Source organism: Heliangelus exortis, chromosome Z (genome assembly GCF_036169615.1).
Source record: "Heliangelus exortis chromosome Z, bHelExo1.hap1, whole genome shotgun sequence".
Taxonomy (NCBI): domain Eukaryota; kingdom Metazoa; phylum Chordata; class Aves; order Apodiformes; family Trochilidae; genus Heliangelus; species Heliangelus exortis.
In genome coordinates, this window is record NC_092454.1 from 23,217,919 (window position 1) to 23,243,265 (window position 25,347).

Genomic DNA, 25,347 nt, shown 5'->3' on the forward strand with positions numbered 1-25,347 from the left:
ACAAGATGATTTTATCTTTCAATGTTCATCTTTCTGAGAGATCCAAGTAACAAAAGGTGGCTGGACCCAAAACTGATCTGTACATCGACAATGCACACAGTAAAATCAATAAAAAGTGAGAGTTCTAAAAATAAACACGCAAACAAGCAAAAGAAAAAATCAGATGAATCAAACAAGGATTAGGAGCTGGTTTTCTTGTTTCTAAGTTACTTCACAGTGATTCATAACAGACCACAGCAGACACACATGTGCTCACACATTTATCCCTACCAGCAAGTCACAGAATGAACACTCCTCCTATAGTGCTACCTACAGGTGACTAATTGGTAAATTACCATTTTCAGAAGAATAACAAAGAGATAATACAGCCTATTCAAGCTATAATGAAGATACTGAATATAGCATGCATGCTAAATGTAAACACACCTCTTGACAGATTCCTGTAAATACTTAACTTATTATGGTTTAACCTGTGTAAAGAGAGATTTTTGGACCCTTTGCGACAAAACAAACTGAACTTCCCTAGGAACAAATGAGAAATAGATGATTGCTCTAAGCCACCTTTCATATCCTCATGGAAAATTTAGGAGGAAGGAGTAGCCGTGCAAAAAGTAGATGTGCATCTACTCTCCCCGTTATTCTGTCCTTACTGAAAACATACTCCAATACTGACAGATGGTCACACACTTCTACCACACACTTCTCAATTAGTTTTTTCATGCACACTTTTTTTCGCATACTTTAGTATACAACTGGTCTCACAACCAAGCTGCAAATGGGACAATCAATGCCTTCCAGAAGGCATACATTCAGCTCAAAGGATAAAAATAGCGTTGACATTTTTTGGAAAAGAGAAAATGGTATTCAAAGGGAGACCACTTTTTAAGTTTTCTTTGCACTAAGACACAAGGTTCTTAAAGTAGAATAAGTAGAAATAGATCAAATAGAAATAAACTGGTTTGCTCCCTATCTTTGGTAATGTTCCTTCCGGTATCAGTCTGGGAAAGACTTTTGCACACAGCTATTTATGCATATTAGCAGTTAATTTCAATGGGGCTGTTCATTCTGAATAAAGTTAAGCAAGTACATAAGTATCCACAACAAAGATGCCTAACAGAGGAGATTAAAAATTTAAAATATTTGGTAAATACTGTGAATTTTAATAATTTTAAATAAATAAAATATTCTTTGGTTACACCTTTGAGCTTCCCTCTCTTTTCATGAAGCCACAATAATAACATGTTTAGTAAAATATACACTTCATAAAAAGAAAATTCTGTCTATGAGAAAAAGGTTACAGTGAACTTTTATCCAAAGATAAAATCATAGAATGGTTTTGACTGGAAAGGACCTTAAAGATTTCTAGATCCATGCCCTCTACATGGGAAGGGACACATTCCACTAGATCAGGTTGCTCAAAGCCCCATGCAGCCTGGCCTTGAACACTTTCAGGGAGGGGGTATCCACAGCTTCCTGGGCAACCTGTGCCTGTTACTCACCAGCCACATACAAAGGAATTTCTTCCCTATGTCTAACCTAAATCTACCCTCTTTCAGTTGAAACCACTACCCCTTGTGATAATTCCCTCTGCAGCTTTCCCATAGGTATGTTTCCTTCAGGTATGTGAGGACTGCTATAGGGTCTTCCTGGAGCCTTCTCTTTCTCAGGCTGAACAAAACCAACTCTTTCAGCCTGTTTTCATAGCAGAGGTGGCACTTCTCTGCATTCATTCCAACAGCTACATGTCCTTGCTGTGTTGGGGCTCCAGAACTGGATAGAGTGCTTCCAGTAGGGTTTCACAAGAGCAGAGCGGAGAGACAGAATCATTTCTCTTGACCTGCTGGCTGTGCTTCTTTTGATGCAGCCCAGTATACAGTTGACTCATGTTGAGTTTCTCATTAATCGGCACCCCCCAAGGGCTTCTCCTCAGGGATGTTCTCAATGCCTTCATTCTCCAGCCTGTATTGATATTGGTGGTTGTCCCACCTCATGTGCAGGACCTTGCCCTTGGCCTTGTTGAACTCTATGTGGTTTGCATGGGCTCATCTTTCAAGCCTGTCAGTGTCTCTCTGGATGAAATCCCTTCCCTCCACCATGATGACCACAAATATCTTGGTGTCATCAGTAAACACGGAGAGGGTGGACTAAGTTCCACTGGCCATCACACCAACAAAGATGTTAAACAGCACTGATCCCAGAACCAATCCCTGAGGAATGCCAGTCACTGATCTTCACTTGAACATCAAGCTGTTGATTGCAACTCTTCGAGTGCTACCATCCAGACAGTTCCTTTTACACTAAGTGGTCTATACATGCAGTCCATGTCTCTCTAATTTAGAAACAAGATCAGTGTCAAATGCTTTGCGCAAGTACAGACAGATAATGTCACATGCTCTTCAACAATGCTGTATCATACTGGAAGACAAGCAGATTTACACTGGTCTGAATTTAATTAAGTCCAAGATGTAGCCTCATACGAGGATGACAAACAGTTGAAACACTAAATCCAACATTAAAAGATTTAAATTCCAGTAACTGACTGTAACCTTGTCTCAATTTAAGTTAAAGGGTAAGGGTAAGAAAAATACTCCATCATAGATCATGACTGTATACTTCTTACTTAAAAAGTTTACTCAGGTGTCACATACACCAAGGGGAAAATGTGAATAACTGGCAAATCATCAGCAATGGCCAGCCTGCTATTAGAAGAAAAACAGAACTGCTCAGAATTTAAGAACTGGGGAAAAAAAAAAATGGAATTACATCCTGACTCTGGTGAAAACAAATGGGAATTTGGCTACTAAATTCAGTGGCAACACTAATTCGTTCTTGGGAGATAGTACTCTGCTTTCTAGCAAATAGCTGCATTATAATTTATTGCCTAGTAGAACATAAGAGCATTCTCTATGTCACACAGTGAAAGTATTGAACCTCAGATGCATGGAAAAAAGTTTTTACTACTGCTCTAATGTCAACTAAGTTATATACACCGCTAATACGGAAGTAATACAAATATTTAAAAACAGCCCACCCATTTAATATTCCCATTAATGACTGAAGTACTGATAAGAGGTAGATTCTGAAGAAATCCATGGTCTACTGTAACATATAGAGAGCTTCTTGTTTGACTGTAACCTGTACACTGCAGAATTTTTGCCTAAGTGATGATTCCAGTCAGATCAAATATCATCATCACAGAAAATGATGATGATCATGATAAATCACAGAATCACACACAATTGTCATGATTGGAAAAGATCTCTAAGATCATCGTGTCCGGAAGTACCTCACCTACAGGGCTTTAAAATACTCCCATGGATGGTGATTCCATCACCCACCTGGGCAGTATGTTCCAATGCCTCACTAGTCTCTCAGTAAATAAATCCTTCTTCAGATCTAGTCTGGTGCAACTTCAGACCATTTCCTCCAGCCCTGTCATTGTTCACTTGAGAAAAGAGGCCAGCACTTACCTCCTTGCAACTTCTTTTCAGGTAGCTGTAGAGAGTGATAAGCTCTTCTCTCATTCTTCTCCAAACTAAACATTCCCAATTCTCTAAGCCTCTCCTCGCAGGACTTGTTTTCCAAACCCTTCACCAGCTTGGCTGCCCATCTCTGCAATCACTCCAACAGCTCAGTATCTTTCTGTTAGTGAGGAGCCCAGAACTAAACAGAGCACTTAACGTGTCAAAGAGTGAGTCACCCCTGAGAATTAACTGAGTTTAGACTACTCTTTAATGAGATTCTCAAAAACATGAAGTTGAAGAAGGGTTCCAGTAGTGCAAGGGAGGACTATTGGTGGATCCACATGGATCAGTATGGGAATACAAAATCCTGTCCTATTCCTGATAATGTATTCTGCATCAGCCCAGGCAGGCATGGATCTAATCCTGGAGGGCTACTAAACATGCAGTTCCTCTGCAAAACTTTAGCAGGATGGATAGTCATGCATGTGCCCAAATGGAGTCCAGTTCTTCATGGGGGAATGCCCACTATAATGAAATCAAATAATGATTTATTATATTTCCTCTAAGTCTTCAGAGCTTGCATGCACCAGAACTGATAATCTTGACATCCCGGCTCATTTTGGAATTCCTATTCAGAAAATAAGTAGTTCGGCTGGACGGTATTTTTTTTTAAAATATCTGTTCTCCTAGGTACTCTTTTTTATAAAACCAGTCCTTGGATAACATGAAGCAATTACAGTAGGAGTAGAAATATAAATTATGTAATTTTCTGTTTAATGACTGCTGATTCGGAATACTCTAAGGAATAAATCAAAGATCTTCCATATTAAGAAGTCTGGAATTCAACCTGTCAAGATTAAACTTGGAACTTAAACTTGAGTTGTGAATTTTATCTAAATCGGGCTACCTTCTGAAGGTTATTATATTTATAGTATGTCAACCCTAGCAATGCAAAGTTCAGTTCAGAATGTTCATAATGGGGTTATGTTTGAAAGAAGGACTAAAGAACATACACAGACTACAAAGTGTTTATGCAAGAGAATATGAATTAGTTGGATACAAGAATGAGTGCTACCGATGCACTCATTGTTTAATATATCCTATTAAGTAAGAAACACACACTATTGAAACCTATAGTGAGTAAGTGCCTACTCATGCCTGAATAAACAAAGAATTAATAAATCCCAATGTTCAGGTTCTATAACAAAGCAATTTCCATCAGTGTAAGTCTGTAGGAGAGAATCTGAAAACCTTACTACTGCAGCTTCAACAGTACAAGAGTACATAAAGCTACTATTAAACTTTCATGTAGTTTTACAAATAAAAATAAATCCAACCCACATGGCTGAGATCCTGAATGATACTTCAGAACAATGACACATAAATAGAGATCCTGAGCTCCTAAGAGAATTTGTGCTTTATATAATTGTGGGCTACAGAAGCAGAAACACAGCAGCAACCACTTCCACAAAAAACAGGGAAGTAACCTGCTATCTGCACCAGCAAGAATGCTATAACCAGCAAGGATGGTTATTTCCACTGCTACAGCAACTGCATTTCAAATAGGATGCAGGAAAATTGGATAAACTACGTAGATCAAAAGGACAATTTCAGATTTTGGCAAATATTAATATTTTAAAATAATATTGCAATTAAAATGTATCCATTTAAAAAATATTTATCCACTCAGTTTATCCACAAGGAAGTAAAAAATGTAGAGTGTCTGGTCTCCTACCCTAAGAGGAAAATGTAACATTTTACAGTGTGAAGACAGAAACATCTGGGCTAATAGTAAAGTAGAGCTGTTTATATAAAGGTCTCTCATAACATAGCACATTTTTACTTATGGGAACCAAACACACTAAAACTAGAAACCATTCTGAAGGTACTTTTTAGTTTCAAATGAAGCTGTGGATTTGATTCAGAAATTACCATGTGGGATTCTATGGTCTATTTTATAATAATATAGTCTAGCTGTATAACAATTCATGTGACCTTAAAAAACCTGGGTTTATGAATCAGTCATCTTTTCCATGCTGGTTCTCTTGTCTTATTGTTAGGTGTTTCTTCCTTTTCCAGTATTGCTGCCAGAATAATTTTGCCAGAAAGAACATATGTTAGAACATACGTTAAAATAAGAATAATTTGTTCCCTGGAAAAGCTAACTGCTTTGGAGAAAGAAAGCAGTTTCCAGCACATGCGTGTTACAATTTTTTTTTAACTACAGAAAATTATATTCAATATGCACCATGACTTGAAGAATTACATCCTTGTCAACAATTCAAATTGTCATTATAATTAAATTTTGTAAGAAGTAATTTTTTATTGGCATGAACATTTAAAAAATAGCTCTGGGAGTAGCATCCTCAACTTCTAAATTTAACTATACTACAGCATTTCTATTTTTCATATAAGTGTGTCTTTGGTATTCACAAATGGGACTATCCAGCTAGCATGGTCCTTTGAGACCTTTTTGACTAGTTTCTTTCTAAAAAATTGTAAGTCTATTCTAATTTACCTGTAATTTATAAAAGGCTACTTGGCAGGGAGCCTGCCACAAGAATTAGAAACATTAACAATTCCAGTGATGGGTATAGTCCAATATCCACTTATTTTTTCTTCCTGTACCTGTGGCCAAAACCAGATGATTCAAATGAAGGTGTAAAAAGAAAGGTGCTCTAAGAAAACATGAAATAATCTGTCTGACACATTAACTTTCCTCCTAGTGACTAACACTCACTGTCTCAAAACCTGAAGCACAATGCTCAGCACCCCAGCCACCATTTGTTGTCTTGTCATTCAGACCAAAACATTATAATATTTTAGTACACATATAAGGATACAATTTGTATCTGAATTTTGTCACAGCTTTAGCCTCCACAGTTTTCTACTCTGTTAGTGAATTATTCCTGCCGATGAAAATATTACTTCTCAGGTAACCAAAAAGAGAAAAAGTCAGACAAAGAAAAAGAAAAGTACAAAGGCAACTAGACATGTTTGAATGTCCATTGCAAGTTATCTTCAAGAATATGAAAAACTGGATGTGTCTTTTCATGGAAAAGCATAGATTGAAATTTTAACTGAAGATTCCCAATACAAAAATACGGTTTCTGTGTAAACTGTGTAAAGCCAGCAGTGGTGCAGTGGCAGTCTCCTGCACCTGCATAAAGCTGGAAGTGCAAAAGGACACAACCAGTACTGTATCTATGCAGCTTATCCTGTATTACGTGTTTGTGAGTGCTAGAAAGACTAGCAGGAAAGAACATATGAAATAACTTCCATCATTTTTATTTAAACAAAACTCCACAGAACCATAGCAAGATATGGAAGCAATGTGTCTGGAAGTAAAACTTTTTAACTCTAAGCTATTTTGATTATTGATACTTACATTACAAAGAATAAAATACTAAAAACATTAAGCATGTTGACCAGTATGAATCACATGAGGAGTGAGTAAAGGTCTAGGATATGCCCTCCCACTCCTGCCAATTAAAGAACAAAACACTTCATAAATCTGTTTCACTTCCTTATAAAGAAGATTTTACTTTCCTAAGGACTTCTTTTACAGAACCACTCTCCCATAACCATGATTTAGCAAATGTTAATGAAGGGAAGAGAAAATAAATAATCTAAACTTCTACCACATTACCTGAAGGCCCAAGTTTAATAAAAAAGCTAACCAGTATTAATGATATTTCAAAAATCAATTTCATACATCAGCATTAATAGCTACACAACCTAATACATAGGACATGAATGCTGAAAAGTAGTACCTGCTGTTAGGGTGACCCCTTTCCAAAAGAAACAATATCAGAGCTGGGGAAAGTACAGGAGACTAGACTTGGTGTTAGAGAAACTTTAGATTGAAGAGGTTAAATCTACATTGCCAAAAATTTCAAGTTAAATTCACCTTGCAAGAAGATGCCCAACAGGAAACATGCTGGAGAAGTAACTGTCTTTATGACACCTTTGATAGGATACTGTGACACATTTCCTCATAATTTCCGTGGACATTCAGAGGACTCCAGAAAACCAAAACTTGTTTGCGGTGCTTTCTGCAGTACCTGTTCCTTGATTACTGATGAGCTTTCTCAAAGAAACTGTATATGAATTTTCCCCTTTGCAATGTGAAATCTAAATGTTTTGATACTTAAAACAATAATTGAGCTCCATCTTCCTTCAGTGGGAAATCCTACATGTGAGTCCTACCAAAGTATCAGCAGAATAGGAAGAGGAAGGCATACCCCATTCTCCTGCTCATTTTGCATAAATGACAGCATTGCCCAGACAGACCTTGTGTTTCCAAAACATGGGATATCAGGGCTTTCCTTGATTAACTTTTCATTTGAGCATGAAAGGGCTGGTGATACATAGACCTGTACTTGAGTTCAGACCACAAATCTGAAATGTATGCATATGCAAATATTATTCTTCTTGTTCAATTCCAACATCTGCACATTGTAAGTCACAGTATGCAAAAAGATATGTAAACATTACAAAGGTACATATGTTTGTTTAATTAAAGATTAGCTTTAGTTTTTGCACTAATGTGCAGCTGCCAACCCTGAGGGTTCACCATAAGGGAAGTTTCAAAGGTAACAAGAAGCTCGATGAATTGTACTAATTCAGGTTTGATATAAATAAAAAGCATTTTTTTCAAAGGCGACATCCAATAATTTATGGAAAAAAGATTGTTGGCTGAAAATGAGAGCTGGCCTCTTGGAAAACAAGAGACTTGGCTAAGCTACTAATTTCTCTTGGAAAAATTACTTTATGGGCAGTACAGATTTTTTAGACTAAGAAGTTCATGTAAACCAAAGCCAGAATAGTAAAGCCTAAGCCTCTGTTCCCTGACTTTTTTTCTAAAGAAAACTTTACTGTCAAGTCCTTAATTACTTAATACAACTAATATTATGAGTAAAAAAAACAATGGACAGTGACATGTTTAAAACATTTTAAATGGTAAACAACTCAAAGCTTAGATACATCCCCAGGAGGTTTTTAAGACACTATCTGAAGTTCACAATGCTTTCAAAAAATTTATTTTGATATGGAAAATACAAACAATCTAGTTGAAGAATCATTTGAAGATTTATTTTAAATTTATCATTAAAGCTCTAATATTTTTACACACCTGTCAGCTTTTATTTTCAGGTTTAATTTTTACTATTGTTCTACTGGTCCCACATGACCATTTCTGCCCAGCTCCTGTGATATAATACTTTCCATCACACAAAGTACTACGATTGATTAGGCAAGTTAATATACACCTGGAAATTAAAAAGGGAGTGGAGGACAGTTCTAAATGAAAAAGAAGAAAAAAGCATTTTTAATGCAACAGTCTATACAGGCCTTGTAGCTTTTAGCAAAATTCCAATTTCCACCAGTACTGCTGTCATGTACATTCTAAGCACATTCTTATTTTCCTCTTGCTGCAACAGCAAAAGCAGCTCCTTTCCAAAAACATCATTCCAAGATTTGGACATCAACTGTAATATTATTTATACCATGTCAGTTTTAAGCAGATAAAATATTAGTATAGTATTATCTGCAGATCTTAAAATTCTTTCTTTTTAATTAAAAATAATTCATTCTTACACACCTAAGCACATGGGAAAGGATGGCAAAGTACCAAATAGTCAACAATATTTCTGAAGTACGATGCAATTTTCTGCAATCACTCTGACCATAGAAGAAAATTCTTCCAATATTTAAGACACACATGAAAAGCAGAGAAAGATAGAAACATGGAAATACTTTGCTTTTGTCTTTTATGGAATTCAGTTGCTTTCAGAATCAAAGTATTTCTACATACTTGCAAACCTTTTGGAAGAAAATCTCATCCATCTGCAACACCATACACTGACTTGTACAAAATTTTGAGTGCAGAACAAAAGCTGGGAAATAAATATACTTTCATCTTGGTTCTAGCAATGTCTCGAATATTGCTTTGTTTAGAGCCTTTATAGATGCATATTTCCTTATACTTGCACAAGCCCTGCTACTATAAAAATTTTGTATCCGAGTTTAGATGTTGGACTCCAACGAAATGCCTCTATGAGAAAATCCTTAACACACAACAAATACTAATAATCCATTTCTATAAGAAGTTATGGGCTGAAGTTCTCCTGTGCAAAGTGTACATGGAAGAAATCACAAGAATAATTTCCTGCGAGATTCTGTAGTTCATAGGATAATAGAATTATCCTATTATTAACTTCTTAACATCTTTGCTGCCATGTCTATAATATTCAAAGCAGAGAAGCAACTCTGTGCATCATGCTGCCTCCTACTTTCTTCTCTTATGTTTCCCCTTTGACTCAAAGGACTCCCCAGATTATGGCATCCTGATTCACAACTAGACTCCTTCAGAACTACAGCATGACAAATAGTACCCATACACAAAGGCCCAAACCTCAAAACTTCAGTGGAAACTAAGCCAGAGATTTTCCCTTTACCTAACAGTCAAAGGTAAAACCAACACCCTCTAAATAGCAAATCACCAGAGCAAAGCCAAGGCTATTTTAAATTCACACTGGGAGAGCACACTCTATTACCAACAAAGCTTTGTAGGTAGAACAGAGGAATAAAAGATCTTCTGTTACAGCCTGACAGCTGGATGTTTGATTTGATTTGATTTGAAATTGTTCTCCTTACCTCTGTTCAAACTTCATATGCTGCACAAAATCTTGCATTCGGATTTCATTGGCAAGACAAGGTTTGCTTATGTGATGAAAAGAAAAAGATATTACTAATTGAAATTCGGACTCTGGGAAGCTGGGCAAATGTATATTATCTGCTTTAATTCTTAGTATCCCAGCCATTAGGATGTAAATGTCCTGTTATATGCCTGCAAAGAAAATATGCTACTTTTCTGGACAGCATCCCTTGTGAGCAAAGAAGAAATTTCAAGCTTCAGGACTGCAGATGTGACTGATGAACTTTAGAGTGCTAAAGAATAGTGTAACAGCCCAGAGTCAGAACAGGTCCTGCTGTAAGGCAGGATGGAGCCTCTGCTGCAGTTAGGTAAACGATGAATGAGCATGAGTTTCTCTCATTGGCTGAACTCTAGCCATTTACTAGCCATTTCCTAGCCATTTCAGGAAGGCCTGCAGAATAGACACACAGCTTAGGAAGAAAAAGAAGAGAGAAAACATTTCTGAAAGAATTCCTGCATAATTTCAGAAAAACATGCAAAAAGCCTCAGCAGATCAGAAACCCTATTAAAACCACAGGCAAACAGCTGAATGCAATGCTGTTAATTCTTAATGTATGACTGTTTCAGACCGCTCTTCATCAAAAAACCAATTGCATATACTTTGCAAGAAATATTTTACTAGATGACTGGACAGATTATCTCGATACTTTGTTCCTATTTATTAGCCCTCTCTCTGTAAAGAGGAAGAACCATAGTTTTCTTCAGATCTGGTTTTGTTCAGCAAAACAAAAGATCTTTAGAGATTTACCTCTTTGGCTTACACAATATTTTCAGTGGGGCACTATAAAGCTGAGTAAATTTTATCAATGACAACGAGACGGAAGTTAATTCAGAGGATTCATCTCTTCTCTCAATAAATAGACAACTTAGTGGTGTTTCTCATATAACAGGCTATTACTCTTGAGGTGGAGAAACATGGCTTACTTGTGGCACTCCAGCCTTTTGCAAGCCTGGATGCAATGTGTTCTTGATTGGCTTCAGCAAACTATTGACGCTAATACCTCAATTACTCTTCTCCATATAATTTCACTAGAGTAACTGTAGCTTTTAAGACACTGCATAATTAATTCTTATAAAGACATGGATTTGAAAACTTAAATCGTTTTAAAACTTAAGAACATATTTAATTCATTTGACATGAAACAAAAGTTTAAAAATGAGAGTTTTTCTTTGATGCATAATTGCTGTGCCATAAGTCACTGTTAGGATAATTAAAACTTTAAAGTCCAAAATGCTTTTCACCAGCTACCTGAAGCTTACTTTTTGACTGTTCCAAGCTTAGTAACAGAAACATAGAGCCTCTATCCTTCCGTTTCCCATTTTAGTTCTTATAGACAGGGTCAATGCTGAAGCTCTTAGGCAGCAAAACCATAAGATCTATATTTAAATGCAAACAGTGGCCCTAATCCTGAATTCTGTTCTTAATCAAAACGACTGCACTGTAGCTTCTTTGGGATTTCTGCCAGACTTAATAGTGCAGGACTGAACCCAAAAATCCGTTTTCATTGGCTTCAGCTGCTCTCTGGGAATCTGCAGAGACAGAAGACTCATCAGTCAGCAGAAAAGTGATGACTGCAGCACGCTATCAGCCTGGTGAGAGGCACTCTGTGAGGGAGAAGGATGTACACAGGGCAAGAAAATGAAGTCATGACAAAGAAGGAAGGACACACACACTACACATTTCACCCTCACCAGAAATTAGTAGGAAAGGTACTCTAAAGTCAGTGCTGCCAAAGACTAGATCTGCCAGCTGCTATGAGCCCCTGAATTCTGTAAAATCTGATCTCAAACATAAAATTTACCAAGTAGCTGGTAGCAGAATGGACTAATGAAAGATACATGGGCATGCAAAAAAGGCAAGAAGCAAAAACAGAAAAATAAGGTCCAAATATCTGGCATTTGTCTAAACCCCACCAGAGATCCACACAGTTTTGTGTCCTCCACATTCACCTTCCTGTCTCAGCATTTAGACGGATCTATTAAACTCCTTTTTTATTAATCAAAACAAATATAAGGTTTACAGTGAATGGCTATGCCCTTTAAAGGAAACAAAACAAAACCACAATCTTCGCATTTATTTTTAACGCTTATATTTCCATGAGAACTTTTCAGGTGTTACAGAACAATATACACATATTTTTTCTCTTTTACTTAGTCAAACATTGAGCCAGTACAATATTACAAAATATGCCTTAAAGAAAGATTCAAAGCCTTCTTTTCATTCTCTCTCTGCTGCAATTTTGTACCTGTGTAGAGTAAACACACATACCTGATGTAAAACAACAGTTCAGTTATCTTGTATGACAACCTTCTCCATGGGCTTTACAGGACTAAGATCATTATGTGAGACACCAGGGACCTAAACTATATTAATTGTTTATTTTAAATTAGGCACCAATATTAGAATATAAATATAGATTTATATTACTTATATTAAAAATATTAAAAATACCCTCCTATATGTATGTGTATAAACATAACATTTACACACATGACCCTGTCAATAGTATAGCAGGTCAACATACCTTTACTATGCTTGCTTGCACTCTGGTGTAAGAATTTAGGAATAATAATATATAACTACATATTAAATATGGAAATAACTATATACCTATCAAAGTTGCAATTTCAGTCAGATCAGTGACATAACTAAAAATACCGATATATACCAAGTTGAACAGTCTAACAATAGAAATCTCTTTGAGACTACTGACAATGTGTAAAAATGTTTTTTAATTCAAGTTTCCTATTTCTCTTTCATAGAATGACTTTTTAAATACTAGACTAACAATAACCAAGGCAGATTACTGGAAAACTTGATACCAATACCAGGTGACAGAGAAAAGAGGGAGACAGATGAACCTCCAAATCCTACTCAAGGTATAAAGTAACTTCTTTCAATTACTTTTGTCTATGACCTCTTCTGCTATGAAGCAATTTCAGTTTAACAATTCATTAATGTAGCATGGTTCGAAATTTCCTGCTATTATTTAAGATATTATAAACAGCTATGGCTACAATGTATCAATTAAATCTTTACTTAGAGCTAAAAACATCAAAGGGAAAAACAACAATCCTTAACACCAATTAGAACAAGATGTCTATCTCTTCTTGTTTCCATCTTTCAAAAGTGAACTAGCACTGCTGACAAGTAGGGGTTGGCATCTTGATTGTTTTTATCAGAAAAATATCTTGTAAGAATTTTTACTACCGTAGATACATAGTTTTACCTAAAATGAACACAGATAGGTAATCTCTTTTTATCAAATAAAGCTGAAACAGTTGAAGAAAAACAGAGAAGTAATTGGGATCTGTGTTTGCTTAAAACATCTGAAAAGACTCAGGGTTTGTCAGGTTTGTTTAATTATGTATATCAGTCTACTTAGAGGTATCTTTCCCTCCTACCTTTCCTTCAGAAAATATTTCCTAAGCATGTTTAATCACCATCTGTATGTCACTGCATTTTCAGAGGTCACTAGAAACCAGTGCAGAAGCTAAAGCATAACCCATGCATTCAAGGGCTTTTCCCTTCCACCTTTGGAGGCCTTAGTTGAACCAACTGAAGGAAAAGAAATATTTCCAACAGATTTCCACAAAGCTCGATTTTTACAAGTTTCTGTGTCAGGAAGTCTTCACCCCTTCCTCTCCTAATCCACTTTATGAATTTTCCTATGTTTGTTTTTTAATTCTTAAAGTCTGAAGTGTGAGAAGGGAGAAAAATATCACACAGCTCTATTTTTAAAGTACCCACAAAATCCTAACAGAGCGTGAATAAACTAAAAAAAAATCCCTTGTTATGGTGTAATATTTTAGAAATAGGTATGCATTACAAATAAAAATGCTTTGGTTGTATATTTAACCTTATATGTTTGATTTAGACAGCAAGCAGAGTCACTTCAAGCAGCGGGCTGGCAACAGAGAAAGGAGGGAAGAGTAAAAACACTATGAAGCAATTCAATTATACCTTTGAAGTGTAATGGCATTAATAAGGAAGAAATAACACTGAAATACAATTACACCAGAAGAAAACTACTTCTTTAAAAACTATGGTCTCAGAAAATTAAATAAAAGAAAGGTCTGTGGTTTCAAAGGTTTTGCTTAGCTAACGTGAAGATCTGTAGCTTAAATAATTTTTATATTGTTTTATATTGCATGATAATCTAATTTTAAAAGTTTTTATCATCTAAGATATGCTATCAGAAATGAAGCTAAATGATTCTCTATGCAGAAAATAATTTCAGTTATTACTAATGCCAAATTCAAACTGTGTTTTGGATAACCTGGTCAAAAGGACATAAAAAGATAGCTTTACCCAGTTCATGACACTGGCTCATTTAAACATCATTAATCATACTCACTGTACTGTTTTATGAGTGAGAATGAACTGCTCCAGCAACTGTCAGAAACCACAGGCATTACTCAGTAAAGCCCCTTCTTATCAATCAAAATTACCTTTCTGTGAGAAACATGTAGGGTTTTACGAGAGCAACATCAGTCACTTTACAGTAAAAAAACAGTAATGGCAGCTTGCCATGAAAACTGGCCTTGGGGAACCCAAGAGCTCTGCAGTGGCACAAAGTGGCACAGCTCACTCTGCATTTAAAATACTAATTTCAGTTCTACCATATCACAAAAACAGTAAAAGTTTATGTAATTATGCTGATACAACATTTTTATCAGTAAGGAACTTCGCATGATACAGCTTAACTCTAACATGGAGGAGTATCCTTTCACAAACATCCATAAATTCTACCATTGCATTCAACAGCCAAATAACAAAAGGAATGCTTTACCTAATGAATGCAAGATTAGATTCCCAATTGTACCACCCAAATCTTAATTTTGTGACCCTGATGTTCAACTTTCAGTCAGACAGAGTTTCCAAACAAATATTTGTTTCTCAAGACAGAACACATCTCACAGTTTCAAACTATATAATTACTATACTCAAAATGCCTCTTCCATTGTTACATTTTACTGCTTTCAGATTCTTTTAGTTTAGCTGGCAGGTCTTGCTTAAACTTTCCATTAATTGCAGATACTGTGGATTAAGCATGCAAATATCCAGAAGCAATGAAAGTTTCTAAGCATCAGGCTGCTAAGTGTGAGGTAGGTGATGTTGCTTCTGGTAGTACAATGTTCAAAAGTAGAGTGATCCATCAGTAAAGAGAGTTGAAACAAGAGAAAAATTAACAAGAACTGTATTTTTCCTGTCATTTATTCTACAAGGCCCAAAGCCTAAAAAGATGTGAAAATATTCTCTCTATATCTAGCATAGAAAACAGGTTTTAAGTTTTGGGTATGAAGAGGAGACACAGATCAGTGTCTTGAAGAATAACATTTTAGCTCACACACAAAGCCCACCTACTGTAGGTCCTAACAAAAGAAACTGCAGATTCACAGTCATAGAGTCTGGTTTTGAGGAATGATACACCCACTCTGAAAAAACACACCTTCCCTGAAAGTATAGGGAGGATAACAGAAACAGCACCTCTACATGAAAGGATAATTAGGGAGGAAAAGCAGAGCAGAAAGGAAAATCAGACTGCAGGGCTGGGTATCATAGCAGTGGTGAGGTCCATCTTTTTAGGCATGGCAGAGAATTGTTTCTCTAAAGCCAGAGATTCATAGATTCCTGCATGAGAAAAAGTTTAATCTGACAATTTTAAGGTAAGTAAAGAAGGTGTGGACATCAGCTATAAACAGGTTTTTCCTTAATGAATTGCACTTACTGAAAGCAAAGTGAATTGGGGGTACTAGGCAAGCCTGTTAGCTGTATTAGTGCTTGATTTCCAAGAAGCTCCTGGAGCTCCTCATAAAGTCAGCAAGTGAAATGTTGTCACCTTTGAAAAATAATGACAATTACCCTTTTGTATTCTTGCAGGCTAAAAATCGGTATAATACGAGACAGAGGGGAAACAGTTTTTCTTGGTAGACACTATTATTGGTAGACACATGATTACCTACTGTAATCATGTACTCATGTAAAAATGCTATTATACACCTGCTTCCCAAGAGGAAAAAAATCCTCAGAGACCAAACATGGTCATCAGACTGCAAAATCTTTTGTCTCTTCTCACCCCTGAAGAATAAATCTATAAAGAACAGATTATCTATAAAGAATATATGACCATGTTTATTGAGCCACTGACTGGAATGAGGAAATCTTTTATTATCATGCATTTGTTTAGGAAACATAATGTATGTCATACCCCACATGAAAATCAGTTCAAAACTCAAATGAAATACAGAGCTGTAGACATATGGGAAAAGTTTGTACTGAGTGTTAAGCTGCATGGGCAAAATACGATGCTCAGGAAATGTTTTCTTAAATCTGAAGATGACAAAGAATGGTGATACACATAGTGATTTGACCAATAACCTGGCACGTAAGTAGTCCACATATTCTTCTTTGGAAAGTAAATTTCATGCCACAGTAGAAAAACATACGAAGATAGTAAAATAAATAGCAAGACTCGCACAGTACCACAAAGCCACATACTCAGGTGAGTGTCCCTAAAGGGGCACATAGAGCAGATGGCAACACAGAGAAGAGTAGGCACACTTGTGCCACTACTCTTCTAGTAATATTTCCTTTATAATGATGATGATGATTATTATTATTAACTCTTCTTTTTTTTCACTTCATATTGAGATCAGTGAGAACTGATCTTAGTGATATTCCTCATGCTTTTCCTGAAACTTACCCAAAATCTTTGCTGCACAGCTCTAACATCTCAGCAAGTATAGCATACTCAAGATTCCAGGCAATACCCTACTGCAGCCTTTTCAAATGTGCTGATAAATATCACACTGTGTACAGCTCTACTGCTGTGAACCAACTGCATGTTGAAACTTGGCTATGAACTGACCTTAAGAACTAATGTCTTCATTTTCCATGGGGCGCACTCATCAAAATGTGTTTTTCTCAATCTCTGCCTGGCACAGATTTTACCATTTACCCATGCTGCTTTTATTTTATAGTTTCACTCCTGACTGTTTTCCTTCCACTGTTCTCAACAGCTCATTGTTTCATAAAGGAACATTTCCACTCTTGCTTTATTTGTTATATCCATTGACTTTTCCTTTACTGTTTTTTTGGCTTTTCATGCTTTGAACCCTTTTTGTATCACAGGCTACTGGTTGGCTGATTTCAGACAGCAATCAAATAACAAAAGGTCTTCTCTATAAAGAGTGATCTAAAAATAGGTCAGCAAAAGGCTTTGACAAACCAATGTTTCTAAAGAGATACTTGTCTGAAAAAGTTATAATTTTCTTCTACCTTTCCTAGACCACAAAACATCATAACTATAGCAGAAACATATAATATTGATACAATAACACTTAATCTAAAAATCAATTATGATTAAATAACATTTTATTGTTGTCAACTTACTTAATACTAATAGATGAAGATATTTTTTATTTTTGCTTTCCATTGTATGGAAAGTTGGATATCTGTCATCTATGTCCATCTGCCATTTGCAATATTTCAAGTCCTTAACTAAGAAATAAGAGCAAGTCTAAACTCTCTTCTTTGAGTTTAGAACACCCAGAAAATCCAGATCACTGGAACCTTCATTTGCATTTTTTAAGGCATTACAGAGCAAACTACCCAAGCATGGAAGTTCTAAAGGAGGATAAAATAGTACCTACCCAAATGACTCACAGCAATAATTTTGATAATTTTTCAGAATTTTCACGGAACATTTGTCAGTTACACGTTTTCTGGAACATTTTTTTGTTTTGAACGTGTTCTTGATTTTTCTCAAAAAAAACGCATAATGCAGTTAAATTTTCTTACTACTGTTTTTCAAATTATGATGATGATTTTTACTTCTATATGAATTATTAACAAAATCCTTTCAAAGAATGTTAGTATAGATATGTACACTGATTTATTCTTGTTATGCTACATGATTGGTTAGATTTCATTATTCCTGTAACGCAGGTAAAATGACTGAAACATTTTTGAACAGGAAAAAAGAAGAAAGTGGAATTGCAAGTTTCCTCTAGGTGGAAGTATTCATTTTCAAACACACACAAACCATATCACTACAGCTACACTGAGTGTATAACATGAATCAGAATCTGGTTTTCCTCTACATAAAGCATACATTTGTTTGTATTGAAACAACTGTATTGAATTAATTATACATTGTCTATACTGATGTAAGGTCACATTGACACTATGGCCACACATAAAAATAGGGATAAACATTCACTCAGGCCAAGAACCACCACACCTTTCTGGTATGCCAAAAGAACAAGAAAGTTCATGATGCTTCAGGGCAGATATTAATCATTATCTAAAACCACAGATAAAAGGTGTTGACACCACCAGACAGCTCATAGAAGAGTCAATTACTTAATTATATGTTAGGCCATCTATAATAAATGTTCACCAGATCATTAAGACATACTAGAAAAACATCCTGGCTATAGGAAAACCCAGAAAGGGTTCTGGGAGGTCTGGAAGTAGAAAAGGATGATTGAATGCTGCCAGTTGTACCCCACCAACTCTCCATCAGAATGACTGTGAGCCAACTGGCAGATGTCACTCATTCATCACCACAGACAGAACCTTGGAGAGCAGACAACCCTGCTCCCAGTGTTCTGATTTTGGCAGGGAAACTGTATATGTAGGGGAGTGTATGAGTCACACAACTTGTAACATGAAAAATTAACCATGACATAAAGGTAACTCAAACAAATGTGAAATATTTTCTAAAATTAACATTTAAAAAATGCAATTAAACCCCATCAAAACCCAGTTTTTAGAAGTGACTCAGGACTGCAGCCTGAAACGGGTTGTTTGTAAAATGTTTGACTGAATTGCCTTTATTTATTGTTAACATTTCATGTTACAGATTCTGACACTCATACACTTGAAGTCTCTTATAGATACAGTTTCCTTGACAAAATCAGAGACCTGTGAGCCAAGCTGTCTACTCCATGAGGTTGCATTCATAGTGCTGAACAACCACTATCTGCTAATCAATGTACAATTGTGCCAATCCAGCGCTGGAGTTGTACAAGTCTCTGGCAGAGTGTTGGTTGTGGCGGACAGTTGTCCTAACCCTGCTGGAAGTTAGAGGAAAGAGATGAGGCTCCACATTGCTCCACATAACCTTGAGAATTTGTAAAAATTAGTAAAACACCATTATTTCACTGTTGTTAGAACATCAGCTTTTTTCAGTGCTTTCAAAACTATTTTTATAAAAGCACTCTAGCAAATTACCATGCGGTAACAACTGGAGTAACAACGCTTACATACACATCTTCATTTTGCATTCACATGATTCATTATGCATATTAATGTATGACAAATCATGCCCCCAGTACTACTGGATTTGTAGTTATGACACAAGCCAAAACTGTGAATACAAATGGTCCAGAACACTACCACTTATCACGGTAGAATCAAACAAAACCCTCTTAGAGAACTTCAGTGAGATTAGTTCTAGAGTGGTTTACTTTCAATTTGATGAATGAATAATTAAATTTTTTATTTGATTTAATTTCAAAAATTAATGTGAATTTTAATTAGAATTGAATTCTGGAAAATTCCTATACATTCCTTTTTGACAGCCCTTATTTTCTTAAATAATAAGTCCCTTATTGTCTGAAAAGCTTTTTGGGAGGTGTACTGGGTCTGGTTGGGATGAAACTAATTTTCTTCACGTAGCTGGTAGAAGTACTATGTGCTGGATATGTGACTGAAACAGCACTGGAACACATCAATATTTTGGCCACAGCCAAGCAGTGCTCACATATTGCCGAGGTTTTCTTTGTCCTTTCCCCACTTCATTCTCCCCAGTGGGGAGCCTGATGTTGGTCAAAAGGAAAGGAGAAGGAAAGGAAGAAGTTTGTGGTAATGGCATTTGTCTTCCCAAGCAACTGATATGCGTGCCAAGACCTTGCTTTCTCAAATATGGCTTAGCAAATGCCTGTCAGTCGGAAGTAGTTGGTAAATTCCTTATTTTGGTTTGTTTGCATGCACTGCTGTGCTTCAACTCTCTTTACTGGGACTCAAAAGCTTTCAGCTTCTCTTCCCCATCCCAGAGTGGGGGAGTGAGCAAGCAGCTGGCTGGGAGCTCACCTGTCAGCATTGCAGGTACCGTGCTTCCCTTCTAAACTTCAAGTGGAGAAGCTTTCCCTGTGTCTGCTTTGCAGGAGAGCTCCATTGTACTCTGGTGAAAATTGTCAGCTCCTTGAAAGACATTATTCAAATCTTTATTTCTATCTTCCTTTTGTAGATGTAGTTTTAAGGCATAAAATTTCTAACAGAAAGTATAATAATCCCACAACACCTCAATACTACCTCTCATATGCTTGAGCTAACTACAAGCTATTAAAGGTTTCAAGTGTTTCAAAACCAGCTACAGTAAAAAGTAACATGGCTGCTACCCTGGATGATTTTTAGCTCTTTCTCTTGCTGGTGCTTACTGCTTGCGGACAGAAACATACCATCACTCAAATTTTGTTTAATTAGTTTTTTGTGGGTTTTTTTTCACCCAATTTCAGCTCTGAAGGAACTGGTAACAGCTCTGTGCTCCTCAAGAAAGTGTCTCACAGCTTTTGGAACTGGGAGGTGGGCGGTACTCCTCCTATAACGTGTGCTGTTTAGAAGTCTGTCACAACTAAAGAGGCCCACTACTTATCTGCTTCTTGCAAGGTTTTGACTTCCCCACAAAAGGAAAGGAAGGAACCAGATATCCTGTCACACCAAATCCTTTTAAAAGGGACGGTTCCACACTTCTGTGGGCTTCTTGTAAAGGCCCATGTTTAGTTTAAGCATCTCCTCCTCTTCCCCTTTGCAATAACATGCCACAGGAACTCTCAAGGCCAGAGATTGCCTTTGTTCAGCTGATTCCTACAATGGCACTTTGGTCCCTGGCATGGGAAAACTTTATTATTGGGCAGAATGATGGATGCAAAACGAGGTAATGTGGTACAGTGTCCTGTAATCCTAGTAGCTATTGATATCTAGAAGCATGAAAGGAGCTTGCCAAATTTGCCCTTCAGAACTACTATAATCCATCAAAGGCTGATGAATGTACACATCTACAGGTCTGAACATGCAGAATCAAAAGGATTTCCCTAACAGGGACTGTGCTTAATTGATTGAAAAATCTGATTACACCTCTGGTCTCAAACAAACAAAAGTCCTAGGACTCTTCAATTGCATCGGCTGAGTTCTTGTAGACATTGCAGATCTGGCATTACAATTGCTGCCTTGAGCAGAAGAGGGTTTCTATTAGCTGAACTGGCTGCATCTAGGAAGACTCTTCCATGTTAATCCAGTAAGAATCTGTAGGGAGGCAGCTGCCACACTCACTGATTTACTGCATCTGTCATGAGATACAGGCTCTCAGCTCCCCTGACATACACTTGTACTGGGAATACAAGGTGCAGCAAACACAGTGGGGTAAGATGCATTAGCAGTGTTTTTCCTGAGAACAATCCAAAGGCTCCCTCCTTTCATATGTCCTCATGCTAAAATAAACTACTATTTTTCTCTTTTTTTCTCACCTGCCCAAGCTTGATAGCACTGTTGAAATCACATCCCTTCTTCAAAAGGTTATCCTTCCCATGCTACACAATTCTACTCAGCCCAAACCCTTTTGCTTCCAATAATAAGCCATATATTTACAGAGCAAGCAAGAACTGTTCTTTCTCCTTCTGTGTGTCATGAAAGCAAACTTAGATCTGTGACAGATTCTCCTTTCCCACTACTTCTTCCTCCCTTTAGCCCATGATAAAGAAAGAAAATATCTCTGTTTTTCACAGCTTCATACCTTAACAGAGAAAAATTCAACAGTAAAATCCCAGTAAGTTTTTTTTGTTCTTTAAAAAAAACAACCACAAAACCACAACAAAGCAGACAAAATGCTTGACTTTTGTGTTTACAAACCAAAACCAAGAAGCTGACAAAAACAACACACTCTGATAGGAAATATAAAAGGCTATACTATATATCAGAAAGAGTAAAGCATGAGCTCCCGAACAGGTTCTGCTTTCTTGTTAGCCCAGCAGCAAATCTCAAGTTAAATATTGTAATCATGACAGTCATTAGTTACTGCTCAGCCTCATGTCTCCAGCCCGGAAATTACTCTGCTCAGAGCCCAGATAGCTGAACAAGCAGTCACGTTTTATCATATAACTGAGGCTGGGAGGCCAATCTGAAGGAAAGCTACATATGTTCTATATTAGGAAGAAAATCCTTAATTTAAAAGAACGTAAAAGAATGCATTTAAAACACAGCAATGTAAAGAAAATAATAAGATAATATATAAAATAAAAAAATCTCTTATAACAGTGATATGACTTGCAAAGAAAGTTCACATAACCTTAAGCTATATAATTTTAGTCAAAGAGTTATGAATTGTTTGTAAACTTTAATTTTTATGTACAGAGGCATTTATCAGTGTAAAGTATTAAAGACAGCTGGTGCAACCAATAGATGAAAAATCATTACCTTTTGCACTTTGTTGGAAAGTATAAACTTCTCACTAGGTTTAATGCATAAGTTAAAAATTGCTATTGAATATAAGAGACATTTTAGGTAACTCTCACAGTTTTTTTCAGGTAGTGCAGCGTATGCAAAGCAATATGGCTTGGTGTCCAAGTGAATACATGTGACCAATGCGGTTTCTCAAGTATTGGTACTCAGACCACTGCTATTTAACATCTTTTTCAGCAACATGGATAGTGGAATTAAAAGCACCCTCAGCAAGTCTGCTGACAACACCAAGCTGTGTCACCATGCTGGAGGGAAGGAATTCCATCCAGAAGGACCTTGGTGTGCTCAAGAACTGAGCTTGTGCAAACTTCATGAAGTTCTACAAGGCCAACTGCAAGGTTCTGCACCTGGGTCAAGGTCCCATGCATGATTACAGGCTGGGAGGAGAAAGGATTGAGGTCAGCCCTGAGGAGAAGGACTTGGGAGTGGTGATGGACCAGAAGCTCAACACGAGTTGTCAATACGCCCTGGCAGCCCAGAAAGCCAACCATGTCCTGGGCTGCATCAAAAGAAGGAGAGACAGATGGATGAGTGAGGTGATTCTCCGCCCTAACTCTGCTCTTGTGAGACCCCACCTGGAGTACTGTGTCCAGTTCTGGAGTACCCAGTATAAGAAGGACATGGAACTCCTTAAGCTATGAAGCTCGGCCTATGAAGACAGGCTGAGGAAGTTGGGGTTGTTCAGGCTGAAGAAGAGAAGAAAGCTTGGGTAGGGCTTTTTTGCACAGATGTGTAGCAAAAGCACAAGGGGCAATTGTTTAAAACTTGAAGAGGGAAGACTTAAGCTAAAAATCCATTCAAACGGGCTAATTTGGGTTATGCTTGTCAGTTTGAGGCACACAGAATATGTTCTACAGTTATGGCTAATATTGAGCAGTTCTACATTACTGCATTTCCACAGCTTTGGTTTCAAAATACAAACATAGCTCTAATTTATTAAAAAGCAAGGAGTGGAAGGTTTATTCTACATCACTATACATGGACTTAGTGCCTTAATTACTTGTGTATAAATTATACAGTGTAACACTAACAAGGTTTTGTTCGGCATCATTAAAAACTCACTTTTTCAGTATCTCTTAGCACATGCCAGAAGGCTGAGTTTTTCTCTACCAAATTTTAAAATGAAATTCCAGTTTAGGCCCCAATTCATGAAAGAACTGTAATTTAAGCCATGTTTAAGATGTTTCTTTGAGTAAGAATGGTTTTAGGAACTCAATACTACCGTAATGCTTCATTTTTTTGCTCCATCTCTGATATTCCTCTACAGGATAGAACTAACTAGAGCAAATAACTTCCAGAAGTTTTTTGTATTAAAAAGGTGTTATATAGAAAAACAATCCTTCCATACACAACATGCGTACACAGCTCTAACACCATAAGCAATTTTGCTGCTATGTCATTTAACATAGCTGAGAACAAAGCTATTCATATTTTAACTATTACACAAACAAAATAAGCAACCTAAATTGGCTCAAATTCCTACCAACTGTGGCAACTTCATAATTGCCAATCTGAAACATGGCTACCAAGATAAAAATAACTTACAAATAATGAATTGTTTCCTGGAAGCTTATTGGCTCAGCCAGAAGATACATAGAATAAAGTATGTATGTATTGTATTGTTGCATACAACCATGCATAATTTCCTTTCTTATTTATTTCCTTTACCTCTTTCACACTGTGGGCCAGTAAATCCGTAGACACATGCACAGCGGTTAGGTCCAATACATCGTCCTCCATTCTGGCAGCCATTTTCACAGACAGCTTTAATTAACAACAACAACAAAATTAAATTTTATTAAATTTATTATTGCCATATGCAGTATTAAGAAATAATTTTTTCCCTCTCAACTACTCTTTCTGGGTGTGAAGATGAAGCTTATCTCCTTTCTACCCATCATTATCAAGAAAAATGATTTCTCAAGTCGAATTCCGTCAATCCAAATTCCGTTAGGACCTGTTTCACGCTAATTGCAAGCAGCTACTTAATTAATCATATTCACAGATTCTTAGCAGATGTTTAAGTATATTTTTAAACAGTTGTGCAGTTCAAGTCAGTAATCATAAGAATTTACATCCATCACCAAATATAGCAGATAAGAACTCCACAATTTTAAGGGGCTCTTAGCACATAAACTTGCACTGCTCAGTCCCAAGAGTAACAAGCCTTTCAAGAAATGAGGCTTAGGGAGTCTGAGAGACCAACAGTTCAGCTCTCCAAACTGATACTGCTCACAGAAATGACATTTAGAGAAAGGGAAAAGAATTACCAGTTTAACTCATCTTTACCTACCTTCAAAAACTGTAGTACTAAAAGGTCCAGACAAGAAATAAAACAGCTTGGAGGAATACAAATCTATAGTATATATAGAAGCAGAGGATACTTTACACTTACGAGTCTTTGGAGCACCCACTCATGCTATTGCTCAATGGTGTGAATCAAGAAAAAAGACTGCTGCAAAATCACTGAAATCTTCAAGTTCAAAGGAAACAGTTCTTCAATAAGGTTGAAAAATACAATTAGAAGAAAGGTTTAACTAACTAATTCTATTTTCAGGCTCGTTGCTTCCAGGACATACAACCTTGTTCAGGACTAGTACAAGTTCCAAATCAAAGTATTTCACTGTAAAGCACAGCCC

The 25,347-nt window shown here is 36.7% G+C and overlaps 1 protein-coding gene across 1 annotated transcript in view; it reads right to left on the minus strand.

Annotated features, from left to right (window-relative positions):
• The window catches only part of FBN2 (fibrillin 2), a 144,385-nt gene that overhangs the window by 112,838 nt on the left and 6,200 nt on the right, over positions 1 to 25,347 (minus strand). The window contains exon 5 of the mRNA XM_071731664.1: positions 24,377 to 24,472. Within this exon, the coding sequence (XP_071587765.1) occupies positions 24,377 to 24,472 (96 nt within the window). The remainder of the gene's footprint in view (positions 1 to 24,376; positions 24,473 to 25,347) is intronic.